The 16,515-nt window shown below is 39.6% G+C and overlaps 1 protein-coding gene and 1 long non-coding RNA gene across 2 annotated transcripts in view; both read left to right on the top strand.

The window, feature by feature from the left end:
* Positions 1 to 16,515, top strand: part of LOC134501351 (uncharacterized) — a 243,836-nt gene that overhangs the window by 179,135 nt on the left and 48,186 nt on the right. The gene's annotated exons all lie outside the window — the stretch shown is intronic.
* NFYB (nuclear transcription factor Y subunit beta) lies at positions 1,734 to 14,240 on the top strand. Its single transcript, XM_063308258.1, has 7 exons — positions 1,734 to 1,871; positions 8,074 to 8,167; positions 8,658 to 8,788; positions 10,561 to 10,758; positions 11,656 to 11,737; positions 12,695 to 12,774; positions 13,318 to 14,240. Exons 2-7 carry the CDS (start codon positions 8,074 to 8,076, stop codon positions 13,348 to 13,350), a joined length of 618 nt encoding a protein of 205 aa, XP_063164328.1. The 5' UTR covers positions 1,734 to 1,871; the 3' UTR covers positions 13,351 to 14,240.

Here is a 16,515-nt window from a genome sequence, read left to right as displayed (position 1 = left end):
GATGTAATGGCTCTCACCTGTCAGCATGCAGGTTGCTGCATTCTTCAGTGGTAGTTCCCAAATAGTTTTTTAAGATAATTTCATGTATAGCATATTGCAGTACTCTATAAGGATGTTGATAAGAACATGAGTTACTGTTACTAGGTCTTCTCGCTCAGCCCACAGCCTCCACCTGCCCAGCAGTAGCATGAATCCAGGAGGTACCCAGATGTTGTCTAGTCACCACTCCAGATCCCACCCATGAGGAGTCAAGATCCTGGCAAATTTGAGTGTAGTGCAACCAGGCAGTCGATGTCTCTGCTCTTTCCTTCCCAACAGAGCCACTGGACAAGAACCCTATGTCACTGTGCTCACCCATGCAGGTCTTCGTAACAGATGCCAGACTTTTCTGCTCATCTACTACAAGCTTAAGAATTGCTGTTTTACTGCAGATAGATCTGGCATGAATCCAGACCAACCTGAGTTCTAGGTCACCAGCAAGTTGGCTTCCCAGATCTGGGAATGAAGAATGATCTGGAAGTAGAAAGTAGCACTAGACTGCTGGTTTCTTTTTCCCTGTCTTGGCCTGCCCCTCATTTCCTGCCATTTTTCCTCCTTCCCATCACAACCAAAATCTACTCATTTCACACACACACACAGCAAACCTATGAGGCAACATCCGATACCTAATTAGGCTCACCTACATCTCTCCCATACAGTCACACAGGGACCTGCGGGGGGGGGGGGGTTAACAAAATGTTTGTTGTGACATTGTGATGCAAATCAGATAACTCACAGACTTGCATCCAAAGTCAGGACACAAACACAATTTGGGTTTGTGCTATGAAGTCACAACACAAGTTTTGGTTGTTTTTCATCATCATAGCTTGTAATAGATACCTACAGCCAGTTTCTACATTTTCAAAAGGTAAGGTGCTCCAGAAGATGGAAATGGCAAATCACTCCTGCATTGTTCCGAAGAAAACTAGATGGACCTCAGCAGTGCCAATAACTAGCCATCATGACATCTGATTAATGATACATGCATCACAGTATCATCATGCAAATAATGTGAGTATATAATGACATCATGGTGTCTGACACTAGTACATAATGCATGTCATTTTCATGATGACATCATGATGTACACGCCATCCTTTCCTCCTCTTGATGGACATGTCCATCAAGAGTATCAGCAGGGGTGCGAGTTAGATGGATACAACCTCTATATAAGAATTGACACCTAGGCTTTGGAACAGTTCCCAGAAGGGAAATATTATTTGCTTGTTTTAGTTTTATAATGAAAAAGAAATCCTTAACCAGAGTTTACTGAATAACCCACCATTGCTGAGTTGAGGTAAATGGCTCCCTTCAAGCTATGTTTTGATCCTGGCAAGTAAATTATATAGAGGTTGTATCCATCTAACTCGCAAAGTCAACATCTGGTTTGCTTGTGACACAACATATGTGAATGCTTAAACCATGGTTTGGCATTTTGCATGCTTACTTTGATAAAAGGCTCCTAGCCAGTTAAAAAAAGGGGGGGATAGGAAAAACGTTGGAGAAAGAGATTGCCACGTTGCTCTTCGCAGCCTGGTACAAGAGACAGGGAGACGGCCGCAGCCTCCACGTATAAAGAGCGGAGACCGGGCGGGGCCGCTCCCAGAGAAGCCGCCGGCGGTATTTTCGCGGATGGGCGCAGGCAGCGGTGGGAGGGGATCCTTCAGCGGGAAGAGCCTCCCGCGCGGGGGGGCGGGCAGGAGGCGGCGCGGAGGGAGGGCAGGCCGGCTTCGGGAAGCGGTCCTCCGCGCTGGGACTGGTTCCTTCGCAGCCATTTTCTGTCCAACCAAACAGCCGATTTGCGGAGGGAGCCAACCAGGGCCGCACTGGAGGTTTGTGCCTGGCTCCGGCCAATGATTGCTAACCGGTTCCACTGCAGGCTCGAATGAAATGTCCGTCTCCCTCCCCGGGCTCCGGCGTTGCCGCCGCGCCGCCGCTGAGGGGACCAGGAAGTGTGGGGCGCAGGGAAAGCCAGTCCGAGAAGGGAGAGTCGAGCGGACCCGGCTCCCGCCCGCGTCTTTGTGCTGCTTCTCCTCCCGCCGCCGCCCTGAGGGGAGGGGAAGCCGAGATGGCGGCGCTGTCTGGGCCCCGGAAACACTGGGGGCCGGGAGCGAGGCCCGCGCGGGGCGGCGGCGGCGGAGGAAAGCGCGGCGCCTCGCGTGCCTGCGGGGAAGGGGCGAGGGAACCGTCGCCCTCCTGCTTTCACCTTCGCGCCCTCTCGCCGAGGGGGGCAGGGCAGGCGAGACAAGGGGGCTCCCCGGGGTCCCCCGGCGGTGAGGGCCCCTCTGCGGTGGCCATGCTGTTTGGGGGGGCTGCTGTAACGCTCCGTGGCGGCCTCCCCTTCTCCCCCCCAGCTCCCTTTCCCTCCTGGGGTAGAGTTGGGGCTGTTTATGTCGACGCGCTTTGTCTGCTTTTGGCTTCTCCCGGCCTAAAGGAGAGGAATCGCGGGGTGCGGGGGGGCTTCCGAAGGGGTTGGTCCCCCGCCCCCGATCGCTTCTCCCCCGACCCACCGTCGCGCAGCTCCGCATTTCGCGGTTGGAGGAATGGGTCCGAGGGGAGATAGGACGCTGTCAGAAAGGGTCCCCCCCTCCCCGCGAGGGGCTGCTTCGTCCTGCTCTCTGGGCATGAGGCCCTAAAGGTGTGCGGGAGCTGTGGAGCTACATTGCCCGAAAGCGTTTCACTCAGGGTCGGTGGTGGGTCGTTTTTCTCTTCGCTCTAACATTCAGACACGGCTGTTGTTTCTCTTGATAGTCTCCCACGTGCAGGCCCTCTCAAGTGACCTTATCACTGGGCCCTGAAGGTGTTCATCCGGCAAGGTTGATGTATGGGTGGGCAGAATTCTGAGCAAGCCTTTTTTTGAACTGTAAATACAACTATAGCAGACCAGTATTTTTCGATCAGGGTTTTTTTGTTTTTTTGTTTTGTTTTGTTTTTGCCAGCCTGCCTGCCTAATTTTAACCTGCAACCATGTGAGTAAATGTTTGTGAACCTATCAGAGTGCAAATACTTCAGCAGAGTTCTCTGGCTTATTTTTTTCAGGGAGCCTTGCATATTTTATGTGGGTTTTGATTGTTTTATTGAGTTTAGACAAAACCTATTAGAAGTATTTTATCCATCACACTGAGTATATATGGTCTGTCAGAAGGTCGGCGGTTTGAATCCGCGTGATGGGGTGAGCTCCCGTTGCTAGTTCCAGCTCCTGCCAACCTAGCAGTTCGAAAACATGCAAATGTGAGTAGATTAATAGGTACCGCTTTGGCGGGCAGGTAACGGCATTCCGTGTAGTCATGCCGGCCACATGACCACAGAGGAAGTGTCTACGGACAAACGCTGGCTCTTCGGCTTTGAAACGGAGATGAGCACCGCCCCCTAGAGTCGGACACGACTGGACTTAATGTCAAGGGAAACCTTTACCTTTACCTATAGGTCTAATATAGATCCCCTCTCATGTACAGTTTTGCTCACAGGCAAAGCAAATGAATAAGAAAGTCTGTTAACAGCTCAAAAGCAGACTGCACTGATCTTAATTGAGTTTATTCTTAAAAGTTTCAGCATAAATTATTACACTGAATGAGGAAAATACAGATTAATCTGTTCAATTGTCTATACTTTGCTAGACTTGAAACATAATATATGCTTATCGGCTGCTGTTCCTTTTTTGCCTGCCAATTTTTTTTTTACATCAATCAATTAGCATCTGCTTATTTCTTCTGTCTTGCACTCCACTCCATGGGGTAGGGTTATTGCTAAATGGTTGACATTTAACTCTGAATTTATGTACCCACACCATAATCACAAGGAGATCACACTAGTTGATTATGTCTACAGTGGGCAAAAACGGAGTAAGAGCTATGTTGTCAATACCAGCCAACACACACAAACATGCATTTGCAATTAATAACATACCAGACATATATACAAAACTTGGAATATCTGCATCATTTGTCAATTGTAATTTTAAAAGGGCAGAGATAACTGGAGGGGATAATATTCAGTATAATCATCAGGAATAAGCTATGGACATCGTCTTTTTAAAAATAAGTCAAAATATATGTGCTTAGAAACAGGTTTATATAAAATAAAATAATACACTGTTACTTAACTGAAAAGACAGCTTGTGTTAATTTGCCTAATACAATCCTATAAATGAATTCAATGACATGCTCAGAGAAGGATATCAAAGATATCATACCAAAAGTATGAGGATAAAAACTCTTGGCAGTATAGTGCTTTCAGATGTGATGGCTGACTTTGACACATCTTGAAAACATCAGTAGGGTTATACTAGACAGGACTTGGTTGAAAGACTATCAGGAAGGCCCAGGACTGTAAGCTAGAGAAGTTGGAAAAAATATCCCAGAAGGATGCCACTTTTCTGGTGATACCAAGAAGCCTATGTGGACATATCTCGAAGCATTATCTGCATTAGGGAAGAACCAGTTCTGAGAGTAATTTGTCGTGGCCTGTTGGCAAGTCTCCATCCACTTGCTGCCATGACCTCACTCTCTTCCTGTTGATTGTAATGACTTGGATGGACAGGCTGGGCAGTTTGTGGCCATTCCTTGGGGCCTCTGAGCAGAGAAACATGGAAAAGTGCCCCCTGGGACTACATTAGGGATATGAGTGTATCCATGCTTTTCCAGCTGCAATGACAGAACTATTGCAGTACGAATGTCTGGCTCCTATCAGGCAATCTGAAGCAGTTTGCTCAGTGATCTGGTACGGTATCCCTTTCAGTTTGGCATGTGATGAAAGCAGCTCCTTAACTGAGTACCCACCCCTTCCTTCCAGCCCACTTCTTTCATAACTCCTTTCTGGGCACCCTCTGGGTCACAGGATGACTCTGAGCCTCTTCCTACTTCCACCCACTTTGTGTGCTCTAAATGTGAACTCAGGGCAAAAAGGCCCTTCTCAGGTTAGCTTACTCATAAAGGGGTACTGAGGACAGATATTCTCTTACCACCTTTCAACTAGATTACTATAACTTTGTTCACATAGGACTGTCCTTGAAGGCCACCCCAAATCTTCAGCTGGTATAGGAAATAGCTGCATAGATCCAGCACAGTACTACCTTGTGACACCTCTGCTTTGGGACCTGCACTGTTTACTAGTTTGTTTTGAGTACCATTTATGGTACTGGTCACCACCTGTAAGGCCCTACATGGCTTGGGACCTAGGTGTCTTTAAAACCACCTGTTCCAGGTAGAAGCTGTCCACCCAGTGCATATCAACAGAGAATGCTTGATGATAATCCCCATAAATTGGGAGGTCCAATGGTAAGGGGCTCAAGAGCAGGCATTCCCTATAGGACTGGTGCTCCTGTAGAACAGCTTGTCCCCGTAGGTAAAACACATCTTTCCCTTGTGGTATTCTGAAGACTAGTTAAAACTTCGCTATTCCAGAAAGTTTGGAACCAGAGAATGCCACATCAAAAATGAAGATTTATAGAGGTTTGGGAGTGTTCATGATGAATGTATTTAATTTATTATTACATTGTTTTAAATGTTGATTTATTGTATATTGCACTATAAATCCATTAGAGACTTTTGCAATTGAAGTATAAAGTTGCGTAAATAAAGTTATGGAGCAATTCATGCAACATGAAATATATAGCCTTCTAGATTTTAAGGAAAAAAATTAACTGGTTCATGTGAACTGGACCAGTCTGGCTAGAAAACAACCATGGAGGTGTCCATGAAGTCAGTTTCAGCAGATGGCAATATCTGGCCGGCCTTTCCTGGGCTCAGAATCTAAACAAAACAAGGCCTAATTAGTACTTGGAATGGTGACTCCCAGAGAAAACCAGAGCTGTAGGTTACACTGGGAAATCAAAAAACATCCCATAAAAGAAAGCCATGGCAAACTATTTATGTACTGTTGCTAAGAAAGCTGCATTGTGGGGCCATATAGTAAGGAGCTGGACTCAGCAAAAAGGATCTAGCTCATTAACATGGTTCTGCAAGTATGGGCAATTCGACATTCAGCTATAGGGTAATTTTTACTGGGTGAGGGAAGAAGACTGGTTTGAGTGATTTTTTAAATAGGCCAGAAAAATTTTTAAAATTTCCTAACAAGTAGATGAAATGGCATAAGTGTTCAGAATTTTTATTTAGAGATCGATTATTTGAAGTATTCTAGAAGCAAGGAAAAGTTTAAATTAAGATTAAATAAAATGCAGTTTTATTGTCTAACAGATTCAGTGAGAATCTGACATAGCCTTTCTCCCTTCTTTCTTTTATCAGGTTACCCCAGTGCAGTAATACTTTTCTCAGTGTCTACAAATTATATTCAAATAATATATGGCTTACTGGAGCATATGGGCAAAATTGTTTTGACCCTGTTTTCCTCAGTTTTACCACTTTTTCTTATGTTAGAGGAAAAAATGGGCTTTGAAGATAATTATTTTTTCTGCTAGGAAAATAATAGCTCTTCAGAAGGAGCTGAATCAATGACAGTTTAACTATTCAGTAGTGCAGATCTTTCAACATAAGCCAGATAGTTGAAATTGTTTTTGAGGTATATTGTTTTTATGTTTAAGCAAAATAAATTAATTAAAGTTATAGTTTTTAGCCAAATACAGTTATATGAATGAAGTCACCCATGTAGTGTTTTGTGGCATAATGTGTTCTACAGAATATTCATCAATGATACGTAAATGTAATATCACCATGATAATATAGAATTAAAAATAGTAAGGTTCCTAAGACTATTTCAAAAGAGGTAGGATGTGCTTCATATAATGTCAATGTCCACTAGCAGACCTACTGCATTGATCATATTCAATTAATGAAAGTCAGTTTACTTGGAGGATAAGTTTCCTCTTGAAAGGGGATATTTGATTGTATTTATGCTCTTGATAAATTGTGCTAAGGTAAATGATCACAGTTCATTCTTTTTTTTCATCAACACATTATTATTATTACTAGATTTTTATCCTTTTTTAAATATATAACTCAAGGCTGTGAACATACCTAATACCCCTGCCTTCTGTTTTCCCCAGAACAGCAACCCTGTGAGGTGAGTTGGGCTGAGAGAGAGGGACTGGCCCAAAGTCAGCCAGCCGGCATTCATGTGTAAGGCAGACCTAGAACTCTCAGTCTCCTGGTTTCTAGGCCATTGCCTTAACCACTACACCAAACTAGCTCTCATTCACACACACACTTACGCACAACTTGGCATGTCATCAGCTAGAGGACATCTCCAACAAAAGTTTAACTTTTAGAGGGACTGTGAATATTTGTATATTACAATCTTTGCAGTAAGTGATTGGCAGGGATGGGGTTTTATTATGCAGCCCTTGCTATAACACTTTGAGCTTACATTTTTCTGGGAATATTAATTTATATGTAATCCCGCAAGCATTATTTTTATTCCATTATTGGCATAGTGAAATCGAAGAAAAGAAGTAGGTGATACTTCCTTGGATATATATATATTTTTTGAGATTATTAAAATAAATTTATCACAATCCTTATTTATGGAAGTGGCAGTAATTTTTTTAAAATTTCAGCCAAAGCATGAAATATTTACACAGAGAGAAACATAACATTGTTTTGTGAAGAATTTATGGTTATCTAATGAATAGTAGCACCTGTCATACAAAACATCACGCCCTCAGAAATACTCCGTCATTTGAAATAGTGGATAATTAAGTACTTATGTATAACCCTTTAACACTTGATGCATGTTTTGTAGCTCCTGCATGTATGATCCGAAGCACTCGGTCCCTTCGGTTTGTATGGATAAATGCCCCAAGAAAGAATAAAATACGTTGTTTGTGGATGATAAAGAAAAGCCATACCATTAAATTACACATGAACGGTAGTATCGCTGTGTGCTAAAACAATTCAGTAGATAGATTGAACTGAATAATAAGAAATGCAGTGGGAAGCAAATATAAAACCAAAGTTTAGGTATAGAAGATAGGCAATATTATATATATTTCCATTCATCATGATGGTGATATGTGTGTGTGCGTTTGTGTGCGTACATACACCCAGTGTTCTATTTCACAATGTCACCTTACTATTCTAGATGGATGGTGATAGTTCTACCACAGATGCTTCTCAGCTGGGAATTGCTGGAGATTACATTGGTGGTAGTCACTATGTGATCCAACCTCATGATGGTAAGTAGTATGTTGAATAGAATGCATTAATTCTTCAGTGGGTGGAGTTGCCCATTCTCTCTTTTCTTGACATCCCTTTTTTTTTTTTAAATGTCTTCCTTCTTTCTTCCTATACAGTAGGCTGCCAGGGAAGATATAAATAACTTGTTTTAGTGCTCTGAATTTAAAAAGTTGTAAAGGACCTTTGAAGGAAGGCCAAACAGTGCATAAAATTAGTGCAAGAGTGACATATTGCCCATCCTTGATATAAGCTGTGTCTCAGAGTTAATATTGATGGTGGTGTTAGGCTAAGGGAATATTCTTTTTATTCTCAAGATGCTGGAATGTCAAGTAAAAATATGAAAGAGAAACTGGTAGTTACTTTAAAGCACTTTTGATTATAGTAAAAGGGTAATGTAAATAAAGTAAGGGGTAGATTTTTCAGTAGGGTATCAGTGCATTGATTAAAGTTCCTGATGTATGTAATTAACATTTATATGTGTTTTCTTAGATACTGAGGACAGCATGAATGATCATGAAGACACAAATGGTTCCAAAGAGAGTTTTAGAGAACAAGATATATACCTTCCTATTGCAAATGTGGCAAGGATAATGAAGAATGCTATACCTCAGACAGGAAAGGTAATATCTGTAAAATAAATCTTTGCTAGTATTCCATATTTTATACCTAGATTTTCGAGCCAAGTCATTAGTCTCCATTAACAAGCAAGAGTATTGTGTTTCTTGTTTAGTCACAACTCCATCTTGTCCGGAATAGAAGTGTTGCATTTTTCTCTTGTCAGAGAAACACAAATTTTAAATGCTGGGACAGTTTTCATGCTCTTAAAAAGAGATGGCCAGGTCATTTCTCAGATTGAACAGAAATTGCTGATAATTAAAAATTCTCAGAAGCATTTCTTCATTAAGATAACATTTAATTTTTATTTAGTGGTGTGCAAAACGTACTGAATTTCAGCCATTTTGAATATAGATCATCCTGGTTTGGGCATAAACAGGGTGCTTTATTTTGGAAGTGTTGTGATTTTAAAAATATTTTCTATTTGCCAATTCTCTGTTTAAAATGTGTATTTTTCATCAGTCTTTCTTGGTGTACTTAAGAATTAATTCAGATTAAGCTGAGTAATAAGCTTTATTTATTAGATTATTTTAAAAATTAATAGCTTTTAATATCATTGACTATTGATAACTGCTAGATTGGCTCTTTGATTAGACATAGATGTCCATTCATAGGTGCAGGGCGAATTTTAAAAAATGGTTCTGCAACATTTCTGCTAGACTACATGGTACCTCTACTACGTAATTGGGTAATTATGGTAATTGGTAATTGGGTAATATGGTAATTACTACATAATTCGGGGATTTGGCATTAAGATATCATCAATATTTTGATAGTATTCAGCTCTGATCTCCTTGTCACCTGAATCAGATTAGACACTGATTAATCAAATGAGATGCAAAACTGGTACTTGGGACTAGTAGCAGGCTGGACAAGAATCGGTAAACTAAGGCAAAATCCAATAAAATGGATGCTCTATGATATAAGTTTCCCATGCCCAGGAATGTCATTTGGTTGTTCTCCTTGATCCAGATGTATTGTTTGGGACCACACTAACTTTACTAGCGTGAACAGTCTTTACCAGCTTTAACCATCCTTGCATAAGGATGGTTTGACCATGATCCTATATGCTCTGATAAGTGGAGAATATCAGCTATTATGGAATATAACTAACATTTCTAACAGGTACAGCCAGACATGATTACATTACATTGATCCTGAGGAAGCTGAACAGGTTGCCTGTTTGCTTCCCAGTCCATGTCAATGAAGGTGAAAGGTGAAAGGTCCCCTGTGCAAGCACTGAGTCATGCCTGACCCTCTGGGGGGATGCCACTTTGGCGATGTTTTCTTGGCAGACTATATCGGGGTGGTTTGCCATTGCCTTCCCCAGTCGTCACCTTCCCCAGCAAGCTGGGTACTCATTTTTCCCAGTCCATGACAATGCTTGGGCTTAAAGGCCAAAATATTTTGGGGCTTAAAAGCCTGAAAGAACATAACTGCCTGTGTCTGCCTGGCTTGTTCTTATATTTTAGACATGCTGGAGGGCTCTTTTGCAAGTGCTTTTAGCATGCTATGCTTGAACAGAGGAGCCTTTTCTATTAACAGCATTTGGTTTGCAGAACCCTCTCCCATAGAAAGGCAGCAATTATTTTTCTATTTGCTGCCAAATTAAAATAATTACTGTTTGCCTAGTCATTTTAGCCAGTTACATTGTACTTTATTGCTTTTTAAATTATTATGCCTGTTCTGTTTTGTTCTTTTTGTTTTATTATCATTTTTATCTCTTTGTGAAAATGGTAGTTTAAAAATATTTTAATGTATATTGTGTATTTTTTAGATTGCTAAAGACGCAAAAGAATGTGTGCAGGAGTGTGTCAGTGAATTCATCAGCTTTATTACGTCAGAAGCGAGTGAGAGGTGTCATCAAGAGAAACGGAAGACAATAAATGGAGAAGATATTCTCTTTGCTATGTCTACTCTGGGATTTGATAGCTATGTTGAACCTTTGAAGTTGTATCTTCAAAAGTTTAGAGAGGTTTGTAATTCTATTTGCAACTGTTTCATTGTGTGTTATGTAGCTTTAAACATGTTTTTATTGGAAGTAAGGATAGCTGGGTAATTGTATTCGTGTTTGTATTGGAAAAGAGGATCACTTTGTACCTGCACTGTAGTGTTTTGTAAAGATTTTCCTTTACCTGTATAGGTGTACTGTCTATAGTAGAAAAAATATGCCTATAGTTCATATCACATGGACTAGACTAAAAAAGCAGCTTGTATTTACAAATGTGTTCCTTTAACAATGTGGGTCAACATTTGCGGTTAGCCTTGTATGAGTTAATATGTTAGGTTCTGAGAAGAAAATGGTAAGAATCTCCATAAAATCAAAGTAAAATATATAAATTTTGACACTAGCATCTTCTCTTCCCTCTCTTAGGTCTGATAGCCTTCCACTATGTTTTATTATATGGGGACCTGGGATTTTACTTGTGGCCTTACCTTACATTTATTTTACTTCTACTTTGTTTATCATAGTGATAAGGGTGAGCAGAGCCGATACCTTTGCATCTCTTAATAAGGAATGGTGGTTGCTGTTGCAGCTTCTCTCTGTAAATAGCCATTCATAGCAAGTTGGAAGACAGAACCACACTCCACCCCCCTGGTTCAGACAGAGCGAGCTGGCAGTGGGAAGACAGCTGTGGGAAAATTCCTCTGAACATCTGGCTAATTTGCCATTTTGTCTTAAGAAGCTTACCCAGAAAACTTACTATATGAATATCTAATATGATCAGTAATAGGCAAAATTAACAGTCTCCTATTGGGACAAGTCTTTGGTATAAGAGAGAAAGAGAGATTTCAAACTGTATACAATTTTATTGTGAGTTGTAGAAAGTGCATGCATTACATGTAAAAACATTATTTATTGTTTTTCAAGGCAATGAAAGGAGAAAAAGGTATTGGTGGAACAGTTACCACAGCAGACGGCCTTAGCGAGGAGCTCACAGAGGAAGCATTTAGTAAGTATTACTAAAAGTGATTGATTCAGATTTGGTGGTTGTTGCTTAATACTGATGATTGATGAAGCTTGTTAATTGTATTGAACTATAGCTGGTATTTATGTGACAGTTTCCCCCCCAAAAGTTCATCTGAAGGTCAGATAATCCTCCTGAATGAGAGGAAGTATACTTGAAAGTAAGGCAGGGAAGCCTTCTATATAAGTGGAAACACCATTCAACAGAGGTGACTGATTTTTAGTAACACATGCTCGCTCTCTCGCTCCTCTGCCCTACAATACATACCTTTTGTCATAGTTTTAAAATGCTCAAAGAAACTTTGGCAGTACACTGCTGGAGGAAAGAACGTGGAGCAACAAGTGTGTGAAAACATCAACGACTGAAGTTAACAGATCTTTGTCTTTGAAACCATGTTGTTTTGTCAGAAACATTGTATACACTGTGACCAGATCATTGCATTAGGTGGAGCTTGCCCTGTTGGACTGATTATATTACGCACATTTGTTTTGTGTGTATTAAAAATATTTGCCAGACACAGGCAGAGTTTATAAAAGAGCAAGATCTCTGCTCATACAGAGGATAGGAGAGAACCTTTGATCATGCTGTTTCCATTAAGGTGCACTGATGTACTTCAAAACAGCCATGCTTTAAAAGGCTGAAAATATTAACATGCGTTGGGGAGAATTAATCTGACTACCAAGTGAAAGCTGAGACAGATAATATGTCCTTTAATGTTTTTCATTCATACTACTGTATGTTTTTATTTTCCAAATTAGTTCACAGTTGAACTCTTTGTCATGAAGGTCTAACGTTCATCTGGTACTATTGGGTTGCAGTTCCAGTACGTATTAGTGAAAGAGATCAGCTCTGATACTGTTTAATGGTAGATACTTAAGTTGGATTTGGTATGTAATTCTACATGGGCAGAAATCTTTTAACTATGCTATTTTTCTTATGTAGCTAACCAGTTGCCAGCAGGTTTGATAGCTACAGATGGCCAGCAACAAAACGTCATGGTTTATACAACATCTTATCAACAGGTATAGCATTTCCTTTTTCCCCCCTTAATTTTTGTTTCAGTATTCCCAGTTTCTGTAGTCAGAACTTGAAGGACAAAGACAAAATTTGGTATTTCTAAGATCACTACTGCTTTTGAACTGTGGTGTTGGAGGAAAATTCTGAGAGTGCCTTGGACTGCAAGAAGATCAAACCAGTCCATCCTCCAGGAAATAAAGCCAGACTGCTCACTTGAGGGAATGATATTCAAGGCAAAACTGAAATACTTTGGCCACACAATGAGAAGACAGGACACCCTGGAGAAGATGCTGATGCTAGGGAGAGTGGAGGGCAAAAGGAAGAGGGGCCGACCAAGGGCAAGGTGGATGGATGATATTCTAGAGGTGACGGACTCGTCCCTGGGGGTGTTGACGACTGACAGGAAGCTCTGGCGTGGGCTGGTCCATGAAGTCACGAAGAGTCGGAAGCGACTGAATGAATAAACAACAACAACAAAGATCACTATAATAGACCCCACAAATAACTGTGTTTCTGAACTTAATGTGTATTTGTTTTGTACTCCCTAGATCCCTGGTGTTCAGCAAATTCAGTTCTCATGACTTGAAGGCGGCTTTAGATCTTGACATACGATAAGTATCAGCAAGGAATGCTAAAGGAAAGAGAACTTGAATTTGAACTGGCTGGTGAAGAAAGAAATGTCACTTTGTATATTCAATAGTTGTAACGTAGCTTCCTGAGGCTTGACTAACTGAGGTGTGAACTCCGATTCAAACCTTTTTTCATGAGTGATTTTAAAAGAAATTGGATTTTAAAGGTATTAAAATATTTTTTGTTTTGTACAAGAGTTTGTTGCTCTGTATAACTCCTGTATGCATTGTATATTGCAATTTACTACTGTCAGAGATTTGTAGACAGTTTCTTATTTTCATATTGAATCATGTTACTTTTGTAATTCAAGTAAACAGCTGGGTTTAATTCATGTTTACCCTTTGAATAAAACATAAGGGTACAGTTCATTTTGAATGCAAGTTGCCTTTATTATAAAAATTGAGATGACCTTTTGTTTTGTATCTGTCTTGCATGAACTAAAGTTGAATTAAATATTTAATATTTTAACCTGAAAGGAAATTCCTCAAATGCCCACAGTTCAAAATAAGTGCTCCCAGTACTTTTAATGTAGTAATTGAAATAATGTGAATCCAGAAGTAACCAATCTTTAGATCATAGCATTATAACTTTGGGTCATAGCCCACTGGGAACTATTTTGCACAAGTTGTAAAAGAATGAAGGTGGGTTTGTCAGGAACTGTTGTCTTGTATGCAGAATTAGTTCTGTGGATTGTCTGGTACCCAGTATCAGTGTTAACTGTACCTGGTAGTGCAGTCCCTATTTCACAACAACCAGAAGTATGTAGTAAAGGGTTTTTTTGTTTATCTTTTGACTAGGGATATTCATCTTGCTGCTTTTGAAATAAATTCCTTTTAATTTATGATTTCTCTTTAAAGAAGCCAGATTCTGTTTACTCAGTTGTGAGAGTTTGATACTTTTTTATTGGCAGATAACCTTTTTACTTTAAACATCTACATGCTCATGATGTGTGGGAACTCCAGTCTTAATAAATGTGGAAGCTAGAGGGGCATGCGTTTCCAGGGATGTGAATGGAAGGCTTGAGCATCTATTTGGCTGTTTACTGTTGCTGCAATAAATTTTAAGATACCCAAAACATTATTGTGATTTGTAGATGGATGGATAATAAGCGAACAAGTGCCACTAAGAGAACTTTAGACAAAATTGCTGATAAACAAAGCTTTGTCCTGGACAAAGACAGGACAAGAAACAAGACAGGGCTGCTGGGTTCCAAAGCATGAAGAGAAAAATGTGGAAATCTGATAGTCATTCCTCCATGGGAACTGGCCTCTATTTTAAACCATGATGGCAAAAAAAACACCCTCTAGATCTATAATGAACTAACACATTCCAACAGAAAAACAGAAGCCTCTTTTACTTTTTGCCCAGAAGTTATATATCCAAGAAGATTCTTGAGATAATAACACCAATAGAGAAAGCATCTTTCTAATTATCCATAACAGGTAAGGGAAATTGATACACATTTTTGTTTTCAGAAAGCTGTAGATACAGTGTAATAAAAACAATTGGATGTGGGAGAATCTGAAAAGCTGTTGGAAACTTGGAATGCAAATTGCCAGATTAATTCCCTAGAATGCTTTTATTTTTTAATTTAACTTTTGCTGTCAATGTTATGTTTATCAGAATTAACTCCTAATCCATTTTGTATGAAATCATCTCAAGTTGATTAAGAAAAGGGATTTGGAAAAATGTCGAATGACAAATTACCAAACAATAGAACTTAAGTCATTGCATTATGCGATACAGGCCTCAAATGAAATTAAAGGGTAGCAATCCAGAAAGGAGACACATTTATGAAACTACCAAACATAACTTGATAAACAAGCTCACATTTGTGAATTTGTAGTGTAGTTAAGATTAAGGCAGTAGATTAATGCAGTGGAGAGGCAAATCTACTTGTGGCCATAGAAGCTCGCAGGATGACTTTGGGCCAGTTACTTTCAGCTCAACTAACTTATTTCTCTATATCTGTGAGGGAAATCACTTGGAATCTTGCATACTTTGAATTTCAGAACCAAAACAGTAGGATCCAAACTACATTTCAAAAACTCGATGTGCCACAGATGCAAAGTTGCATAAAAGCCGTGTATTTTGAGTTAGAATTTTGAGCACATGAAAGTTGTGTTTCTAAATATAATTACTACCTTTGAAAGTGGTATTGATTCAACTAATTCCACAGGTTAAAAAAAAAAGGAAACATTATTAGGACAAATCACTTTATTACAAATAACAATGCTACTTTTATTATAGAAAATATTGGATTTCTCTCAAGAGCATTTCAGCTGCAGACCATAAGATAATAAACAGCTGGCTTTAACCATCACTTCAGTATTCCAGTTAACTGGTATCATTTTTGTTAAAGTCTATGGTTTACTGATACAGCCTACTTCAAAACTATGGTCAAATATTGCTATAAATCATAACAATGGCTGCATTCAGATGGTCACATTAGTTTAGTAAACAGACAGACACACATGGGTTATTTTTGCTCATTCTTAAATTACTCAGCATTTTTTACAGTACTAAATACTGTATCTTACTGAGTAATCAATGGGGAGAACTGGTTGTCTCAAATTAACTGGTGTATCCCATTTTACCAAATAGCCGGTGTATGAGAACAAGTTTTAGAATAAACCAGTATATGAAACTATGAAGCTGACTTTCATACTTTGGTTTTTTGGTTAGTTCAAATTGCAATCTGCATGCATAGGCAAAAGGCTTGTTTGTATCATATATGACCATCTGAACCTTGCCAATTTTTTTATTCACAACCCATGTCACAAACAAAACTTAAGTTGAATTGATGTATGCTATAAATAGCAATTGACTTTCCTATTTATAAACTTTCATACTAAGTCTATTATTGATGCTGCAACAGAATGGACTCATTTATACAAGATGTTATACATATATTTACAAAGGCAAGCAAAAAGAACCACCAGTTTCCCAAATATATTTTAAATGAACTTAGGTTGACTCATTTACCCAAATATATTGATACTTTTAAACAGAATAGCTTCAAATATAAATTTTATAGTTGGATGAAATACATTTTAAGTGCTATTAAGAGAAGCAGGCCACAAAATAGTTACACAATGTATGGGACAGACTACCAA

The sequence above is a fragment of the Candoia aspera genome, chromosome 7 (assembly GCF_035149785.1).
Source record: "Candoia aspera isolate rCanAsp1 chromosome 7, rCanAsp1.hap2, whole genome shotgun sequence".
In the NCBI taxonomy this organism is placed as follows: Eukaryota; Metazoa; Chordata; class Lepidosauria; order Squamata; family Boidae; genus Candoia; species Candoia aspera.
Note: the sequence above shows the minus strand (reverse complement) of the source record. Positions and strands in the feature narration are given on the sequence as shown.